The sequence below is a fragment of the Mustelus asterias genome, chromosome 29 (assembly GCF_964213995.1).
Source record: "Mustelus asterias chromosome 29, sMusAst1.hap1.1, whole genome shotgun sequence".
Lineage (NCBI taxonomy): Eukaryota > Metazoa > Chordata > Chondrichthyes > Carcharhiniformes > Triakidae > Mustelus > Mustelus asterias.
In genome coordinates, this window is record NC_135829.1 from 6583279 (window position 1) to 6604664 (window position 21386).

General features: G+C 44.2%; 1 protein-coding gene across 7 annotated transcripts in view; it reads left to right on the forward strand.

Annotated features, from left to right (window-relative positions):
- Positions 1-21386, forward strand: part of scaper (S-phase cyclin A-associated protein in the ER) — a 347336-nt gene that overhangs the window by 179848 nt on the left and 146102 nt on the right. For all 7 annotated transcript variants that reach the window (XM_078199948.1, XM_078199949.1, XM_078199950.1 and 4 more), the window contains one exon: positions 3273-3399. In XM_078199948.1, coding sequence (XP_078056074.1) covers positions 3273-3399 — 127 coding nt within the window. The remainder of the gene's footprint in view (positions 1-3272; positions 3400-21386) is intronic.

Sequence of the window (21386 nt, forward strand, 5' to 3'; positions counted from 1 at the left end):
TTCAACTATATACAACATCGAGGGCCGAAGGGCCTGTACTGTGCTGTACTGTTCTATGTTCTATATGGTTATTGAAATAATAACAAATTAAAATATGAGGGTCTTAATTGTTGCTTACCTTGTGCATTCATCGATTATACCCACTGCAACATCAGAGTTGATACCTTAATGCCGATAGCGCAGTGGGCTGGACGGCTGGCTCACGATGCGGAGCGAAGCCAATAGCGTGGGTTCAATTCCCATACTGGCTGACGTTATTCATGAACTCCCCACCTTTTCAACCTTGACCCTCGCCTGAGGTGTGATGACCCTCGGGTTAATTCGCCACCAGTCAGCTCCCTCTCTCTCTCACTCAAAATTGGGGGAGCAGCCTATGGTCCTCTGGGACTTTGTCTACTTTCATTTCAGTAACTGCAAACAAGGCATCCAATTTATACACAAACTGCAATGGGGTGAACAACCCCTTAATTGATTTTTGATGATGATGATGGAGAGAGGAATTTTCAAGGACCCGCGGGATCTTTGGCACCTCCCAGATCGATCAAAATAGGGAGATGGAGCGTCAGATTAATATCTCGCTCGAAGGACGGTACTTTCAACAATGGAGCACTCCCTTAGTATTATAGGCCAGAATTCTCAGGCCGTTCACGTCCCGCCGCCACTGCCAGAGAGGATGGAGAATTTGATGCTCAGCTAAATCTCTGTTTGCTGCAGCGGGATCAGGGAATCCCACCGGTGTGAATGGCCGGGGAATTCCAGCCATTGTGAATTGCCAGATAAGATTATATATTCAGCAACAAAAACTGCACTTCGAAATAAATGTGCCAGCAACTGAACCAGGTTGACATTGACATGAACCTGCTAAATGCTAGCAAGGATCGGATTCGACAGCACGGTACTGTTAATATCTGTTTGTGACACTCAAAACAATAATGAGGAATAAAATAAATTTTAGTGAGAATTGCAAAATTCTCTCCATTTTGAGAAATCGATTTCTCGTTCATAGCTTAATGTGCAACCTGCCTCCCCACCCATCCATCTTACCGCACACACTTACCATCTCCCTGACTTCTCAAATCTGTCTTGGGGGGTGCGGGGAGGGGGCGCGCGAGTGTGTGTGCCTTCCACTTTTCCAATTCTCCTGCACGGGAGGAGTTCTCGGGAACCTGCTATACTGCACATTTCTCACCCAGTCTGAGTCAGAAGGTGCGGCTGCATTTTTGTGTCGTAAATAGGAGTGGAGTTGCAATCTGATCACTGTACGTGTCCCTGATATAGCGTAATCCCACCTGTAACACAATTGTGGACATTGTGGGAGTGAATGCAAGCTGGGGCAACAACGATCAGTGGTTTGTTGGATTTAATTTTAGCTGGAAACCAAAATAAGTCTGTGCAGTCGAAGACCTCAGCCAGAACTATCTTAAGCATCAAGACAGCATGGTTACCCAGAGGTTATCAAGCTAGGCTGAGCATTTATGGTGTGCAGTGAACAGGTACCAGCTAAAGAATGAAAACACTTACAAACGTGCCTTAATATAAAAGCAAAGTACTGCAGATGCTGGAAACCTGAAATAAAAACAGAAAAGGCTGGAAAAACTCATCAGGTCTAGCAGCATCTGTGGAGAGAGAAACAGCCTACGCCTCGTGTCCATCTAACTCTTTTCAGATTTCGTTGTATGAAGGACTCGCTCTGAAGAAGAGTCACATGGACTCAAGGCATTGGTTGTTTCTCTGTCCACAGATACTCCTGGTCCTGTTGAGTTTTTCCAACATTTTCTGCTTTTATTACAAGCTTGCCTTTCTGTATTGCTTCCTGATGGTATGGTTGAAATTAGGAACTGAATGGGTGAAGGGTGGGGTGGTGTGTTGGTAATGTTGGCAAACACCAGCAATCCAGAAGTGAATTTAAAATCTTATCATTGAAAAGTTCAATAAATATGAACTATTTGGTAATTCAGGAAAAGGAAATGAGTATGCAAGTGACAGTATTGTCATCTGAAATCCACATGGTTCACTGAAGTTCTCCAGACAGATAATTTTGACATCCCTACCTGGTTGGCCCAGCACATAATTTGAATCTCACGTTTACACGGTTTAAAGTTTTTATTTATTGTGCACGGTGGTTAACACTGATGCCTCACAGCGCCAGGGACACGGGTTTGATTCCCGCTTGGATCACTGTGTGGAGTTTGCTCGTTCTCCCCGTGTCTGCGTGGGTTTCCTCCGGGTGCTCCGGTTTCCTCCCACAGTCTGAAAGACGTGCTGGTTAGGTGCATTGACCCAAACAGGCGCCAGACTGTGGCGACTAGGGGATTTTCACAGTAACTTCATTGCAGTGTTAATGTAAGCCTTACTTGTGACTAATAAGTAAACTTTATTTTTACTTTTACTTTATTTATTAGTGTCACAAGTAAACTTACATTCACACTGCGATGAAGGTACTGTGAAAATCCCTTAGTCGCCACACTCCGGCACCTGTTAGGGTACACCGAGGGAGAATTTAGCACGGCCAATGCACCTAACCAGCACGGCTTTCGGACTGTGGGAGGAAACCGGAGCCCCCGGAGGACATCCACGCAGACATGGGGAGAACGTGCAAACTCCACACAGCCAGGATAATTAAGGAGCCCACGCACCCCAGACATTCTCTCTTCCGCCTTCTTCCTTCGGGAAAAATATACAAAAGTCTGAGATCACGTACCAGCCGACTCAAGAACAGCTTCTTCCCTGCTGCTGTCAGACTTTTGAATGGACTTACCTTGCTTTAAGTTGATCTTTCTCTACAGCCTAGCTATGACTGTAACACTACATTCTGCACTCTCGTTTCCTTCTCTATGAACGGTATGTTTTGTCTGTATAGCGCGCAAGAAACAATACTTTTCACTGTATGTTAATACATGTGACAATAATAAATCAAATCAAATCAAATCAAATCAAAATCAGGCAGTGACCCAAGCCAGGAATTGAACCCGGGTCCCTGGCACTGTGAGGCAGCAGTACTAACCACTGTGCCACCATACCACCTGGTTTACTTTTAACCCCACGGACGTAGCCAAGCACACCGCTCAATAGTCCAAGAAAAGATCGTTCACAGGAAGACCCATCAACGTTTCCGGGCAGTTCAGGATGGTTGATAGCTTTGCACATCCCAAGGGCAAATAAAGATGATCTCTCTTTGTATTTATCCATATTTCAGTCTTGTTTATTTTGTTATCTCCTTTCAAAAACAACAATAGAAGTAATTTCGCTGACATTTTTGTCTTTGCGCACAGACTTCAGCGATTAGTGAAAGATCTCCTCAAGCAGCAACAAGGACAGGATAGCGGACCTTGGGCAAACAACAAGGTGTCCTCCCTCGACAGGACACTGGGAGAGATCAGCCGCATACTGGAGAAACAGGTACTGCAGTTAGTTACAATTCTTTGCTGATATATCAGATAAAACTCTGGAGACATCTCCTCACAATTATAGTTGTTCAGGCTAAAAGATTATCATTTGAATGAATTTTTGTGCAAGTTGCTGTCAAACGGTTTATCACAATGTGAAGAGGATTCTGTGATTCCCTATTTCAGAATATAATAATAATTTGGCCCTTGTGCGACACTTTGTCTGGATAGTGTGAGGAGTCCCAACACCCTTATACTTGCTTCTATCTCCCTGTTCCATCTTCTTGTATGCATTAGTTTTCAGTTGCGCACATGGTAACTGCAGTGGATACTTCATTCAATCATAGAAACAATCATAGAAACCCTTCAGTGCAGAAGGAGGCCATTCGGCCCATCGAGTCTGCACCGACCACAATCCCACCCAGGCCCTACCCCCACATATTTACCCGCTAATCCCTCTAACCTACGCATCACAGGACTCTAAGGGGCAATTTTTAACCTGGCCAATCAACCTAACCCGCACATCTTTGGACTGTGGGAGGAAACCAGAGCACCCGGAGGAAACCCACGCAGACACGAGGAGAATGTGCAAACTCCACACAGACAGTGACCCAAGCCAGGAATCGAACCCGGGACCCTGGAGCTGCGAAGCAGCAGTGCTAACCACTGTGCTACCGTGCCGCCCCAAATTAACATAATTAACATAATTAAAAATACTATTTTTACCGTGCCGCCCCAGTTGCACAAGTTATCTCTCATGAATGCTTTTACCATCGCCATGCAGTAATGTTCAACTTCAACTCACATAGGGGACTGTTACAGATAACCTGCAAAAAAAACAGTTCCAAAATATCAGATATCAATTACATTAGATTCAAAAATCTTGTACTCATGTAAATCCCTCCATACCTTTTTTCCCCATCCAATCTGCTACCATCTCCACCCTATATTTCATCCTGCATGCTTTGTCCTCTCACCAGCCTTCTGTACATCCATCCCCGTGTGCTGTGCCATTCGTATCAGAGCTTTCAGCTGTTTTGGTCCTAACCTCTACAATTCTTTCCCCGAATTTCTCGACCACTTTTTAAAAACCTCCTCAAGAAACCATCTTTTTGACCAAGATGGGGGCGGCATGGTGGCACAGTGGTTAGCACTGCTGCCTCACAGCGCAAGGGACCCGTGTTCGACTCCCGGCTTGGGTCACTGTCTGTGTGGAGTTTGCGTGTTCTCCCCGTGTCTGCGGGGGTTTCCTCCGGGTGCTCCAGTTTCCCCCCCCACACTCCAAAGATGTGCGGGTTAGGTGTGCTGGCCATACTAAATTGTCCCTTAGTGTCAGGGGGACTAGCGAGGGTAAATGCGTGGGGTTGTGGGGATAGGGTCTGGGTGGGATCGTGGTCGGTGCAGTCTCGATAGGCCGAATGGCCTCCTTCTGCACTGTAGGATTCTATGATTTTGGCTACACTTTCTAATCTCATTTCTCAGTTTAGTGTCCCCTTTCCTTACGACTATTTGTAAGCTGCCTTGGGACTTTTTTATGTTAAAGGTTGTTATATAAATAACTTCATTGCAGTGTTAATGTAAGCCTTACTTGTGACTAATAAATTACTCGGGCGGCACGGTAGCACAGTGGTTAGCACTGCTGCTTCACAGCTCCAGGGTCCCGGGTTCGATTCCCGGCTCGGGTCACTGTCTGTGTGGAGTTTGCACATTCTCCTCGTGTCTGCGTGGGTTTCCTCCGGGTGCTCCGGTTTCCTCCCACAGTCCAAAGATGTGCGGGTTAGGTTGATTGGCCAGGTTAAAAATTGCCCCTTCGAGTCCTGGCATGCGTAGGTTAGAGGGATTAGTGGGTAAAATATGTGGGGGTGGGGGCTGGGTGGGATTGTGGTCGGTGCAGACTCGATGGGCCGAATGGCCTCCTTCTGCACTGTAGGGTTTCTATGTTTCTATGTTTTTATAAATGCAAATTTTTGCTTTTGTTCTTGCTCTCCTTCTCTCGCTCTTTCTCCTCCTCCTCCTCTTCCGCGTTGTTGTCCGCTGGCTGGGTGGCAGCAGTTAAGCAATTGAACTTCACCAGAATGTAATTCATATTAGACAGGAATTGAGTATCTGCCTTTTCTGTTATTGAAGAAGCAATATGAACATCTTCAAGCAATAGAGAATGGGCTATTTTACAGAAGCAAGAATATGACTGCCACGTAACACACACAATGCTGCTAAAGTGATCTCTGTTTACCTTCAGAGTTCTATTTAAAACCACACCTCATTGCTGTAAATAGACACTTTTCTAGGTTGACAGCTGCTCATAAATTTCCATCCCCAGGTCAGAATAAACTGGGAAGAGATGACTGCCTTTCCTTATTTTCAAATGCTAAGTTTTAAGCATGATGCCTAAAACACGATGGACGTGGAATGGTTGCAAGACTTTTTATATTGTTTTTGTTCGAATTGCCATTGGAGTGACTGAAGTGTACCTGATAATTGCGAATAGTACAGAGCAAACGTCCTCGCCATCTTTTCACTTTGTGTGCACTGGTCAAAATTAGTTCACCAGAGTGGCACATTTGAAATCAGGTGCGCACTACATGGGGAATCACACATACACATTCATTGGGTGGGATTTTACAGCCTTGGTCGGGTGAGATCAGAAATTCCTGCCCGAGGTCAATGGAGATTTCCATTGTTGGACCCTCGCCCGCGCTGATTCCGTGGCGGGCAAGGTGGTAGAGTTTTGGCCACAGTGTAACGTGTAACAGCATTCCAGAAGGTGGCCCTCAAGCACATCATTGATTGAGATTATGGCTCTTGGTTAAATCAGTAAGAAGTCTCACAACACCAGGTTAAAGTCCAACAGGTTTATTTGGTCGCAAACGCCACTAGCTTTCGGAGCGCTGCTCCTTCGTCAGGTGAGTGGGAGATCTGTTCACAAACAGCAAACAGGGCATATAAAGACACAAACTCAATTTACAGAATAATGGTTGGAATGCGAGTCTTTACAGGTAATCAAGTCTTAAAGGTACAGACAATGTGAGTGGAGAGAGCATTAAGCACAGGTTAAAGAGATGTGTATTGTCTCCAGACAGGACAGTTAGTGAGATTTTGCAAGTCCAGGCAAGCCGCCGGGTTCCGCACGCATCGGGACGGCCTCGGCCGGGATCTTGGGTTCATGTCGCGCTGTCTGTGGCCCCCGCGGCTTGCCTGGACTTGCAAAATCTCACTAACTGTCCTGTCTGGAGACAATACACATCTCTTTAACCTGTGCTTAATGCTCTCTCCACTCGCATTGTCTGTACCTTTAAGACTTGATTACCTGTAAAGACTCGCATTCCAATCATTATTCTGTAAATTGAGTTTGTGTCCTTATATGCCCTGTTTGTGAACAGAACTCCCACTCACCTGAAGGAGGAGCAGTGCTCCGAAAGCTAGTGGCGTTTGCTACCAAATAAACCTGTTGGACTTTAACCTGGTGTTGTGAGACTTCTTACTGTGTTTACCCCACTCCAACACCGGCATCTCCACATCTTGGTAAAATGTCAGTGAGTATAACTGCCCTTTGTGTATAAGGGCATTACCGTTTGTCTCATCTCAGGTGCTCTTTGCCCCCTTTTTTGAAAATCACAATAATTGCAGGTGATTTCTTAGAGCACGGAAATTCTTGCATTGAGGTGATGGCCTAGTAGTATTATTGCTAGACTATTAATCCAGAAACTCCGCTAATGTTCTGGGGACCTGGGTTCGAATCCCGTCCACGGCAGATGGTGGAATTTGCAATCAAAATCTGGAATTAAGAATCTACTGATGCCCATGAAACCATTGTCAATTGTTGGAAAAACCCATCTGGTTCATTAATGTCCTTTAGGGAAGGAAATCTGCCGTCCTTACCCGGTCTGGCCTACATGTGACTCCAGAGTCTCAGCAATGTGGCTGACTCTCAACTGCCCTCTGAAACTAGGGATGGGCAATAAATGTTGGCCAGACAGCGACGCCCATGTCCAACGAATGAATAAAAAAACGTAGCTGTTCTATTTGGTGCAGAGTGGGGAAGTGGGAGAAGCTGCCAGCCTATTGAATCAACTAAGGTTTTGTTCGAAAATGGTGTTTATTAATCTAAAGATAGATGACGGCTGATGGCTATATTTATATGCAAGTATGACATAATGCTGAGCATGTGCGAGCAGTTCTGGTGCCTTAAGGTGAATTCCATAATGAATCTGATAAACGTGTACAAAACTCTAGGAAATCTCTGCCTTGTTGACTTAAGGCTGCTATTTTATATTTGTAGAAAGAAGAATTAGGTTTCAGTGCAAATGAGATGTAGCTTTTTAAGCATGTCTGCTGAGTCTCTCTAGCTACAGACAGCTGGCAGCTTTTCTGCATTTTGAGAGTTACTGAAGAGAGTTTTAGAACCATTTTGTTTTTCAAGTTTCATATCTGTGCCCTGGCAAGAGTCACTCCTGACAACAGCACAAACAACCTTCGGCAGCTGCTGGATTATTTCTCATAGTTTGGCATTACATCCCCGGGCAGAATTTTATGGCCCCCATCACAGCAGGGGGCGGGGTTGTAAAACGCAGTGAGTCGTTCAAAAACCCATTGACTTCGGCAGGGCGGTAAAGTCCCATCGATGTAACATTCACCACCACCCCATTTTGTATCATTCCAAACTAAAAATATTGCATGGGACCCATTTGATTGTGCTGGGTTTACTTTTGGGATGTTGTTACATTGTAAGCACTGATTTGAAACTGGTACCTGCTAAGAATTGATTTATTATTGTCACATAGAATCATAGAAACCCTACAGTGCAGAAAGAGGCCATTCGGCCCATCGAGTCTGCACCGACCACAATCCCACCCAGGCCCTATCCTCGTATCCCTACATATTTACCCGCTAATCCCTCTAACCTACGCATCCGAGGACACTAAGGGTCAATTTAGCACAGCCAATCAACCTAACCCGCACATTTTTGGACTGTGGGAGGAAACTGGAGCACCCGGAGGAAACCCACGCAGACACGGGGAGAATGTGCAGACTCCAAGCCAAGTGACCCAAGCCAGGAATCAAACCCGGGTCCCTGGAGCTGTGAAGCAGCAGTGCTAACCACTGTGCTACCGCGCCGTCCACATGTATTGGGATACGGTGAATATTGTTTCTTGCGCACTATACAGACAAAGCATATGGTTCATAGAGTACATAGAGGAGAAGGAAAAGAGAGGCTGCAGAATGTAGTGTTACAGTTACAGATAGGGTGAAGAGAAAGATCAGCTTAATATATGAAAGTTATCTCCAATTGCAACGGGATCTTGATCAATTGGGCCAGTGGGCTGACGAATGGCAGATGGAGTTTAATTTAGACAAATGCGAGGTGATGCATTTTGGTAGATTGAACCAGGGCAGGACTTACTCAGTTAATGGTAGGGCGTTGGGGAGAGTAACAGAACAAAGAGATCTAGGGGTACATGTTCATAGCTCCTCGGAAGTGGAGTCACAGGTGGACAGAGTGGTGAAGAAGGCATTTGGCGTGCTTGGTTTCATTGGTCAGAACATTGAATACAGGGGTTGGGACATCTTGTTGAAGTTGTACAAGACATTGGTAAGGCCACACTTGGAATACTGTGTGCAATTCTGGTCACCCTATTATAGAAAGGATATTATTAAAGTAGAGAGAGTGCACAAAAGATTTACTAGGATGCTACCAGGACTTGATGGATTGAGTTATAAGGAGAGGCTGGATAGACTGGGACTTTTTTCTCTGGAGCGTAGGAGGCTGAGGCGTGATCTTATAGAGGTCTATAAAATAATGAGGGGCACAGATCAGCTAGATAGTAAATATCTTTTCCCAAAGGTAGGCGAGTCTAAAACTAGAGGGCATAGGTTTAAGGTGAGAGGGGAGAGATACAAAAGTGTCCAGAGGGGCAATTTTTTCGAACAGAGGGTGGTGAGTGTCTAGAACAAGCTGCCAGAGGTAGTAGTAGAGGCGGGTACAATTTTGTCTTTTAAAAAGCATTTAGATAGTTACATGGGTATGATGGGTATAGAGGGATATGGGCCAAATGCGGGCAATTGGGATTAGCTTAGGGGTTTTTAAAAACAGGGCGGCATGGACAAGTTGGGCCGAAGGGCCTGTTTCCATGCTGTAAACCTCTATGACTCTATGATGGCAGCAGGGAAGAAGCTGTTTGAGTCAGTTGGTATATGTTCTCAGACTTTTGTATCTTTTTCCTGATGGAAGAAGGTGGAAGAGAGTAGATCCGGGGTGCTTGGGGTCCTTGATTATGCTGGCTGCTTTTCCGAGGCAGCGGGAAATGCAGGCGGAGTCAATGGACAGAAGGCTGGTTTGCATGATGTACTGGGCTCCATTCGTAGCTTTTTGCGGTCTTGGTCAGAGCAGGAGCCAAACCAAGCTGTGATACATCCGGAAAGGATGCTTTCTATGGTGCATCTGTAAAAATTGGGGAGAACCGTAGCGGACATGCTGAAGAGGCAATACAAATTATACTGTCAGCTCTATGATAAGGGAAAATGAAGTTTGTTTTTTGTGTGTACACTTAGAACCTGGTTAGAGATGTTCAAAAGCTACTTATGTTCGAATGTCCACTCCTATTAATGTTAAAAGTGAAATTTAAGATGAATGTATCAGTGATCAGCAGAGCAATAGAGGCCAGGAAAGGATTAAATTGAAATTTTGGTTTATGCTGACCTAAACTGCGATGGATGTTGAGGTACCCCACTCATGCCTTTGGCACCCTTGAGTTGAGAAAAACCACCCAGTCCTTCCCACCTCTGGTTAATATCTGGGGACCTCTGCTGGGAGTGCGCAAATTTCAGGCGAGGGCAGAATTAGACTCCACTCCGAAACCCCAGGAATGGCTGAACAATCCACTGACACATTTTGAAAAGGTACACACATGAATAGTGGCCACTCATGAAAATGATAATGCAGGAAGGGAACAACTGCCTCGACAGAGAATTGGGGATTTTTTTAAAAAACTGGTGAGAGGTTAAAACTGTTCAAAAAGATCTCTGGTAATTTGATATTGCACTGTGGCTGGTACGGAGCCAAAGCAGTAGCAACATGGTAAAAACATTCTAAAGGAGATAGTTGGAATAACAGATGCTGAAACATGGTAGGAAAGATAAAGTGGGGTAACTGAAAGCCTGATTGATAAAGTATTTTTGAACGAGTTTTAAGAAGGAGAGAGAAGTGTAGAGGTGAAGGCTTTTAGGGAGTGGGACTGAGGAGTCTGAAAGCTGTGCCCCAGTGATGAGCAAAGGAAGAGGGAGTGCATAAAAGGCCAGAGTTAGATCAAAGGGTGCTGGGGAACATTTAAGGCTGGACTTTGGCTTGGAGGAATTTGAAGACAAGGGATGAGAGGTTTAAATGTAATACTTTGGGTGAAAGAAAGTCATTGCAGGTCAATAAGGGTGAAAGGGGTTGATTGACAGGAAATGCATCGTGTATGTCAGGAGGTGGATGTCGAGGTTGCGGACAAGGTGGAGTTTGTGAATGGCAGAGAACAGGAGGTTAGCAAGGAGGGCACTGCAGTAACCGAGTGCAGAGGTGACAACAGGGTGGGAAGGGGTTTCAGTGAAGGAAGGGCCAGAGGTGAAGAATGTTACACAGGCGGAGAGAGCTGGTTTGTTGATGGATAGGGTTTGAACAGAAGATAAAGCAGAATGCCAGGATTTTATCCCGAGTGTATAGACAGGAGGTGGATGGCAAAGGAGTAACATTTGTAACAGGGTCTGAAGAAGCTGGGTGTTCAGTTAAAGAAGGCAGCCAGGTGTTACATTTTGAAAGTAGTCTTATGCCTTTAACAATTTGGTCAACTTTATGCTCAAATTAGAGTGAACAGTTTGCGTTTATATAAGCCAATCATCAATGAAAACGGCACTGTTTAAGCAGGCTTTTTAATTTTCTTTTGGGCCTGATAACAGACCTGCTGGAGGCAATGTTTTTTTCTAGCCTGCAAGTTCCAATCCGTTACAATAGCAATAACTGATTCGGATTCTTGTTTTGTGAAGAAGGAAAATTAGCATCTTCAAAGCAGCGGGCTGTAATTCCCTCGCTAACTCGCAAACCCAGACACATCCCCTGTCAATGAGCTGTGGATAGAATCCTGATGGTGTCAATCATTGACTGATGGGTGGGAACAGACACTCTTAATTGAATTTCCCTGGGGAGGGTGAAAAATATCTGGAGATGGCGGGGTGGAGTCTTTGAGAAGCTGATATCCATCAAAGCTGTCAAATTGTGTGAGAGCTTGTTACGCAGATGTACATTTGCTAATGACTCACTGGTTTCAGGATATTGGCCAAAGGGACAGCAGAATAGATGGTAGCTCCTGCTCACTTACAAGTTCATGCATTTAAAAACAAAAAATATATATAAATAGTTCATATATAATATATATATATTGTTAATTCACCATTATATATAATGATGAATTAACAGAATTACCAACCAAAAATCGGATTGTATTAGTGTGGTCAGATCTCTGGAATCTGTATCATTGACTTGCCCAGTGCTCCTCGCGCTTGCTATCCCACCTGCACAAACTGTGACTTAGCCACAGCAGTACACACTCTGGCATTAACCCCTACCAACGTCTGTACCCCTGCATCCCTATTTCATAGAAACCCTACAGTGCAGAAGGAGGCCATTTGGCCCATCGAGTCTGCACCGACAACAATCCCACCCAGGCCCTATCCCCGCTTAGTTACCCTGCTAATCCTTCTAACCTATTACATCCTGGGACACCTAAGGGTTAATTTAGCATGGCCAATCCACCTAACCCACACTTCTTACGAGTGTGGGAGGAAACCAGAGCACCCGGAGGAAACCCACGCAGACACGGGGAGAACGTGCAAACTCCACGCAGACAGTGACCCAAGTCGGGAATCAAACCCAGGTCCCTGGAACTGTGAGGCAGCAGTGCTAACCACTGTGCTACCGTGCCACCCACAATTTGCACCTCATCATCCCTATCACTCCCCCACATGACTTTCTGAACCTTGTAAGCACACTCTTTACGACCATGCTTTCGCCACCACCCAAGCCCTTTTTATTTTTGTTCTTCTGTCTGCTTGCCAACTGCTCTTTATCCACAGCTGTAAGGCATATCTGTGTATCTGATGAGTGCTGTAAAAATGCAAATTCTATTCTGTTGATATCAAACTAATACTGTACTACCTCAGTAAAGCTTACCAAAATATTTTGCAAATATAAGTTTGATTACATTGGTTGAAGTAACTTTATGATAGTCTAGGTCATGATTGAATAGCTCCTATATCTCAGTGTGCCAGAAATTAGGGTGCTTCAGTTGACCTCAACGTCTTTAGGCTGATGTTTGCCAAACCTAAGTAGCCTCCTGATGCTCACTGTGGGTCCATTCAGTAAGAATAGACACTTAAGCTAGGCACAGAAGGACAGCATGGGAAAAGGGTGCTATGGGGCTAATTTCTACAGTGTTCCTCACGCACAGAGAAGGCATGTCAGGCCATGTTACAGGTAGTGACAAAGTACTGAATGGTTAATGAGGGTGAAAGCACAGTCAAAGCCATGATGTGGAGGGTGGGTTCCAGAGGGCAAGATTTTTTTTTATTCCTTTGTGGGACATGGGCATTGCTGGTAAGGCCACCATTGGTTGCCCATACCTAATTGCCTTGAACAGTGCTTGCTAGGCCATTTCAGAGGACATTGCTGTCCCAGACCAGGTAAGGATGGCAGATTTCCTTCCCTAAAGGACGTCAGTGAAGCAGGTGGGTTTTTACAACAGTCAATGATAGTTTCATGGTTAATTCCAGATTTTACTAATTGAATTTAAAATCCACCAGCTGCCATGATGGGATTTGAACCCGTGTCCCCAGAGCATTAACCTGGCCTCTGGATTACCCAGTCTAGTGACATTAGTACTACGCCACCGTCTCCCCTGCTGCTAAAGCAGCAGCTTATTGTGAAATGGGGAGCAAGAGGCAGGCTAATGTTGGAGAACCAAAGAGTGTCCAGGGTCATCTGGGTGAAAGAGGTCATTGAGATAGGGAAGGACTAGGCTGTGAAAGGATTTGAAGGTATTGATATTGGAATCAAATAAGCTGAACGCCTTCAGTAGACAATGAGCATGGAAAGTTGACAAAAATAAAGAGGTGAAAAATATTTACCTCCCTGAATTTCTGCATAACTTAACCCCTTGAGTGGGAAAATACTGAAAAAAATGCACATCTTGCAATGCATGTTTCAAAATGATTTATATTTATGCAGTGGAGACTAAGAGTTTGGTATCCTCCTCCTGATGTCCTACTCTCCTCCCCCCACACCGCCCCCATGTTATGGCTCTGTGATTGAAAGGAACCAAGAACATTTCTGTGCTACTGATTTAATCATTGCTGCAAATGTACAAGTTCAAAAAGAATGTCACAGCAGATTTTCCAATATCAGTGACTAATTGTTACCTATATGCAGGGGAAACAAATTAAAATAATTACTTGATTGGAATAGACTTTATTTTTAGCTCTAAACTAACTAGCACCGCATGTAAGGGAAATCAAGACCTCATCTGAAATTGCCAACGTTATAAAGGTGATGTCTCCTGGTCCCATTTTCTCCTTGGCCTTCAGCTGCGGAAGTTTCCAGTGTCTCTCTTGAGGTCTCTTTCTCACCTCCCCTTCTTCCACCATTGCCTTATTTAAATTTGCCACCCGATGTGCAAACATGCACATTTGTGCTATAGCATCCTGTGGTTCAGTGTGTTAGGATATCAGTGCACTGTACTATTTACTCTCCAAATGTGAGATTTTTTAAAAATGACTGTGAATCCTGGAGCTCTGAAATAAAAGCATGAAATGCTGCGATTCTGTGAGCATAAAAGAGAGAAAGGGTGGAATTTTCCCATCGGGAATTGTAGCAGGCGGGGGTGGCGGACCATGCAAAGGTCCGTTGACCTCGGGTGGGATTTTCCAGAAAATCCTGCCCCTTATAAGTATAAAAACCAACTTTTTATAGAACCATTTTAACAGTGCGGTGACAATGCTTCTTCAGTGCGACGGATAAAGGAATGTATGTTTGGTGTGATCTAGTGGTTTGATAAAAGTTTTATGAAATTGAATCATGGATAAATAGAGGCAAAGACACCATTGTCTTGGACGAGTATCTTGATGATTTATCTCGCAAGAGTTTCACCTGGCCTCCCGCCAAACTGTTTTGGATGTCGAGGAAAAACCGAGTTGGCTGTTGACCCCTGATCAAAAAGTCTGTCAGAAAATGATGATAACCAGCACTGCCATTGTGCGCTTTTGTTGGCCTTTATGAGATGGTCCCACAGTGACGACTTACAGTGTCTTTGGCATCATAAGCAGCTTTATTTGCTCTCCGCTTCCCCCTCTCCCCCATTTCTGTTTTTCTTTTTTGCGTAATTTCTCAGCCAGATATGACTGATCTCAACAGATTTACTTCTTGGTTGCAATTTCTTTCTGGAGGAATCTAGCGGTTTGCCTTACATTTTTCTTGTTGCGCTTTTTAAGAAGTTTAGGTGAATTTTGGACATTTGACGTCCTTCTCCCATTGAAAGTTTGTGCAGTGCACTTCTCAGAAAATCCCAACAATCTGCCAATGCTAATGCAACTGTCAGTTGATGGTGCAGTTTCAGTCAGTGTCTTATAAAATTGCCTTGTCGTAAGGGAATGGATACCTCATTGATTGACATTGCTGTCAGAAGGTGTCTGGAGATATCTAATATTTGCGACTTTCCAGCAGTTGCAACTCAGAAATGCAAGCTCTTCAACTTGTGCGTTGAAAGGAGAATCCGATAAAATAGTTTGCAAACAGATTCACTGCAGGGGATGGTGTAGCAATGGAATATGCTTTAACAATGTCAAAGTACACTGGATCACCTTATGAAGTAAAATTGATAGCATAGCATGTTTTGAAAGAACATTTTGAACATTTTAGAGCAGTATCCATTTTTGATCCATGTATATGTTTGTTTCGTTGAAGTTAAATATTTAATGTGGTTAAATGATCAGTTCTTCAGGTGACATTTCCGATAGCTTATGAGTGATTGTTAGAAATTATAATCGCATTGAGGGCCAATTTGAATTAAAATTAAAGTATAAGTACTGGAGATTCACAGAGGATGTAAAGAGAGAAAAACAGGTTAAGGTTTTAAATGTAAAACCTTGGTCAGATTTTTTTTCCTTTTTTCAGGTGGTGCTGAACTAAAAAGTTTAATGTTTATTTATTTGTCACAAGTAAGGCTTACATTAACGCTGCAATGAAATGACTGTGAAATTCCCCCTAGCCGCCGCACTCCGGCGCCGGTTCGGGTCAGTGCACCCTAACCAGCACGTCTTTCAGACTGTGGAAGGAAACCGGAGCACCCGGAGGAAACCCACGCAGACAAGGGGAGAACGTGTAAACTCCACACAGACAGTGACCCAAGCCGGGAATCGAACCCGGGTCCCTGGAGTTGTGAGGCCGCAGTGCTCGCCACTGTGCCACCGTGCCGCCCTTGAACTGTTTCTTACATCATGTTTCCACTTACTGTTCTGTTATTTTGAATGACACTTCCTTCTCTCTTCTACTTGTATCCTGAATGCTTTGTGTGTTAGCGAACACAAAAGGTTTATTTTTATGTTCACTTTTGCTTCGGTACAATTAAGTTGGGGGAAGCTCTTGGATGCTGAATCAATTGTTTCGAATGTGTACGGCTAGTGTTAAAACTGGGGTAATATGTAAGATTGCAAACTGCCGGCAATGAGTTTGCAAGGAACTGATTCAGCTGCTGTTGTGATGGAATCCTAAACCATCACAACGAAACTTGATTGTTCGGTGAACATCATCAGAAAAACAGATTGAATTGTTGCCCCAATGTCCTCCTGGATGTTTATTCTTTATAGGTACCAAGAGCAGGGAAATGTATGCTGATGAATCCTACTTTGGAGACCATGAAGTAGGCTTTGTAGTCTTGATAATGATAAAAGCAAGTCTTTATTAACAACTCATAACTATGTTTGTATTTACAGTAGAGGGTATGGTGCTGACTCCAGTCTAGGCCTTTATCCAACTTTATCCATCTCTGCACTGACCCTGGCTCTGCATCATGTCCCTTCCTACATCATTGTATGGGCAGTACTGTGCTCAGTTCCACATTAACTCTTTATGCACCGTATATTCCATATACGATATATGTAGATATATATTATAGGTAATGTATGTTCTGTAGATTGGTCATATAGACTTGTACCTTAACTCTCCACCCATGCTGCCAGCTCTGCTGAGTTTATCTAGCACAATCTGTTTTTATTTCAGATTTCCAGCATTTTGCTTTTATTTATCTGCCAAGACATGCATGTTTCGTGTGTGATTTTAGTAACAAATCTATATGAGGAAAATCTTTATACCATTTACCAAAGTCCACCAGCTACAAGGCACAAGTCAGACGTGCGATGGAATACACTCCCCTACCTGGATGAGTGCAGCTCCAACAACACTCAATAAGCTTGGCACCATACAGGATGAAGCAGCCCACTTGATTGGCAACCCATACACTACCTTAAATGTTCACATCCTCCATCGCCAATGCACAGTGGCAGTAGTGTGTGTCATCTACAAGATGCACTGCAGCAACTCCCAAAGGCTCCATCAATTGCATCAGAGCCACTACCATCTAGAAGAACCAGGGCAGCAGACATGTGGGAACACCACCTGAAAGTTCCCCTCTGAGACATACACTGCCCTGACTTGGAACTATATTGCTGTTCCTTCACTGTCGCTGGGTCAAAATCCTTGAACTCCCTCCCTAACAGTGCTGTGGGTGTACCTACACCACATGAACTACAGCGGTTCAAGAAGGCAGCTCACCATCACCTTCTCAAGGACAATTAGAGATGGGCAATAAATGTTGGTCAGCCATGAAATAATATATATAAAAGTTAATCATCTATTTATTTTGCAAGTATACAGATTAACAGCTTCATTAGAAAAAGTAGTTTCATGCTAGTATCGCACATCACTAATATCGCGCATCACATTTTCACCCCTAAAGTGATGGGCAGCACGGCGGCACAGTGGTTAGCACTGCTGCTTCACAGGTCCAGGGACCTGGGTTCGATTCCCGGCTTGGGTCACTGTCTGTGTGGAGTTTGCACATTCTCCTCGTGTCTGCGTGGCTTTCCTCCGGGTGCTCCGGTTTCCTCCCTCAGTCCAAAAATGTGCGGGTTAGGTTGATTGGCCATGCTAAAATTGCCCTTAGTGTCCTGGGATGCGTAGGTTAGAGGGATTAGTGGGTAAATATGTCGGGATATGGGGGTAGGGCCTGGGTGGGATTGTGGTCGGTGCAGACTCGATGGACCAGATGGCCTCTTTCTGCACTGTAGGGTTTCTATGATTCTATGATGTCCTTAAAATAGTGATGATGCCAAGTGATGTAGGAATGGGGGTGAGAGAAATGAGAGCTGGGGGAAGGAGAAATTGTACCACTATAGAAATAACCTGTATTCTACAAATAATTTTAACTTATTTAAAGGGTATGCAGCTGTTTCCTGAATTTACACATCTAAAGGAAAGTAAGCTTACATTCTTGTAACATGTAACCCATTCCACACACACACACACCATGAGCATTAGTAATGACAATGTCCCACCGCTAGATGGCACAATGGACAGACTGGAATACTACATTCCATCCCACAGAATTAAAGAAGTCTTGAAGTCAGATTCCCTCCCACAATATTTCTGTGCCCAAAAAATGTTATTCTCTCCCAGCAGCTGTTTGCAGTTTTGATCGATGTATTTTTTCCTCCCCCATGGATGACCAGATTTATAGTGGGATTTACATACAGACAATTAATAAACCCAACAAAACCTGGTTGCCTCAAAATACAGTCAAATGTTTCACAACCCAACCAGTTTTCTGCAGTCAGGTTGCATTTAAAAAGCTCACCGAATGATATATAAATAATTCAAGCTTATGACTGGCTTCAGAAATGGAAGGGCAAGCCTGGGACTGCAGAGTTTTACTTATACTCTTTTCTTATTCTTTGTTCTTTGGTTTCTATTTATAATGTAAAATAACCATGAATAATGATTCAGTATTTTGGCCATGATCATTTTTGAGGCCAGAAATGAGACCTTTCTCTGCCCCTGCCCAGTTTTCTTTCCTACGTGCGCACGCACATTCGCTCGCTCACTCACTCGATCTCTCTCAGCCTCATGCAAACTCATTCTGTCACACACACTCTCACTCACTCGCACTCACACTCACTCACTCAGTCTCACATATACAATCTCATATACTCTTGCTGAGCCTCACACTCACTCTCAGCCTCACACCCACTCACTCTCACACTCTCTCTCAGGCACTCTCTCACACATTCACTCTCAGTCTCATACACTCTCTCTCAGCCTCACGTATGCTCACTCTCAGGCACTCACTCTCGCACACTCCCAATCTCATACACACTCTCTTTTAGCCTCGCACACACTCATTCTCACACTCTCTCACTCTCAGGCACTCACTCGCTCTCTCACACACTCATTCTCAGCCTCATACACTCTCACTCTCTCTCAATCTCACACACGCTCACTCTCTCACACACATGTATGTTGGCTCCCTGTGCTGCTGCTAAAATGGGTGGAATTCTCCCAAACCCCTGCCGGCTGGTGGGTGTGGGGGCAGAATAGGGCAGGACGCCCAGAAATCTTCCGCTGGTGCCCATTATGTTGGGTAGGAAACCCAACCAGAGGACGGTGAGAACCTCATTTGTATCCTGTTAATGGAATGCAGGTGAAAGCCCCATCCCAGATTTTCCATGATGCTCTTTTGGCAAGTCAGTGCAGACTTGATGGGCCAAATGGCGTCTTTCTGCACTGTAGGGGTTTGGTGATTCTATGGACCTTCCAGATTAGATGTCCTGGAGGAGGTCCAGCTTCCAGTCTCAGTGTGCTCCCAGAGATCTATCTTCATCTTCAGGAGATTCACTTCGTTCTTGAATAGTGGGTCAGTGATGGTGGGTGCCATCCAGGCCTGCCCGGCCACTGAATATGGAATAAACACCTGGGTATGCAATTAATGAGGTTGGGCCGGGAAGATTTGCCGTGTTTTCCCATCAGTCTCCACAACAGGAAACACTCCCCGCACCATGGTCTCAAAATGGGAGAATTCCGCCCAAAATGACTTTTTGATTTGATTGGTATACAGCAAAAAGTATTGTTTCTTGCATGCTATGCAGACAAAGCATACCATTCATAGAGAAGGAAAGGAGAAGGCGCAGAATGTAGTGTTACAGTTATAGCTAGGGTGTAGAGAAAGATCAACTTAATGCAAGGTAGGGGTCCATTCGAAAGTCTAATGGCAGCAGGGAAGAAGCTGTTCTTGAGTCGATTGGTACGTGACCTCAGACTTTTGTATCTTTCTCCCGACAGAAGGTGGGAGAGAGAATATCCGGGGTGTGTGGGGTCCTTAATTATGCTGGCTGCTTTGCCGAGGCAGCGGGAAGTGTAGACAGAGTCAATGGATGGGAGGCTGGTTTGCGTGATGGATTGGGCTACATTCACGACCTTTTGTAGTTCCTTGCGGTCTTGGTCAGAGCTGGAGCCACACCAAGCTGTGATACAACCAGAAAGAATGCTTTCTATGGTGCAGCTGTAAAAGTTGATGACATTTGTAGCTGACATGCCAAATTTCCTTAGTCTTCTGAGAAAGTAGAGGCATTGGTGGGCTTTCTTAGCTATAGTGTCGGAAGGGAATATGCATGTGTACATTGGCAGGCATTTCAGCCAGAGAATACATCACAGCTGAGTTCAATTTATGCAGGAATGTTTTGTGAAGAATTGGGAGCTCTGAAGTTACTTCAGCACCAACGTCATAAGGTATCTCCTGATTATGGTATCTGCTGTCAAACTTGATGTCTTATTTGAAGAAATGCAATTAGGTGTAATTACCTAGTTAGCTATGCAGTAGGTTTTGGCTTGCACTTATCTGAGGAAGGAGCTGTAGCAGCTGCATCTTGCCTACATTACAACAGTGACTGTACTTTGGAAGTAGTTCATTGGGTGTAAAGCACTTTGGGACATCCTCGAGTTGTGAAGGACACTATGCAAGTACAAGTCTTAATGCCTTTTTATAGTTGGTTCAGATTCTAAGCTCACAACAAGCTGACACTGATGAATTAGTGATGAACAACTCAAAATACATTTTCTTTTGTAGAATTAAATGCCTTCGAATCCCCTTCCATTCACAAAATGGGTTTTGAAGAAATAACAATAACAAAGTTATTTTTAATATTCCATGTTGACAGTTTGCCCATGAAAGAACTGAGGAAATACTTTAAACGTTGCACATAGTTGTATCTCAGGATTCAAAATTCAGAAGTCTCAGATGTTTCCACTAATAGGAATAACTAGAACCAGAGGGCACAACCTCGGGCTAAAGGGACGATCCTTTAAAACAGAGATGAGGAATTTCTTCAGCCAGAGAGTGGTGAACCTGTGGAACTCCTGGCCGCAGAAGGCTGTGGAGGCCAGGTCATTGAGTGTCTTTAAGACAGAGATAGATAGGGTTCTTGATTAACAAAGGGGATCAGGGATTATGGGGAAAAGGCAGGAGAATGGGGATGAAAAAATATTAGCCATGATTGAGCTGACTCGATGGGCAGAGTGGCCTAATTCTGCTCCTATGTCTTATGGTCTTAAAACTCATCAGTGAATTCTAACACAAGTCAACACCTTCAAGAATAGGAAATGAAATTTGCAAGTTACTTTTTTAAAAGAGAAAATTAATTAATGGTAAGAATAAATAGGTGGAGGGCTGTAATGATTTGAACACATATAAAGAGCCCTCTATTGTCACTGGGGTGGTGAGTAGGGTTAGGAGCTATACCCGTGCAATGTTTCACTTTGCGAATTAATCTAAACCGAGTAAAGATTGACTTCTGATTTCTTCCTTCACCAAATGCCTCTTGGAAGTTTAACAGCAGGGAAAAGACATTGAAGTCTGCATGGCCAGT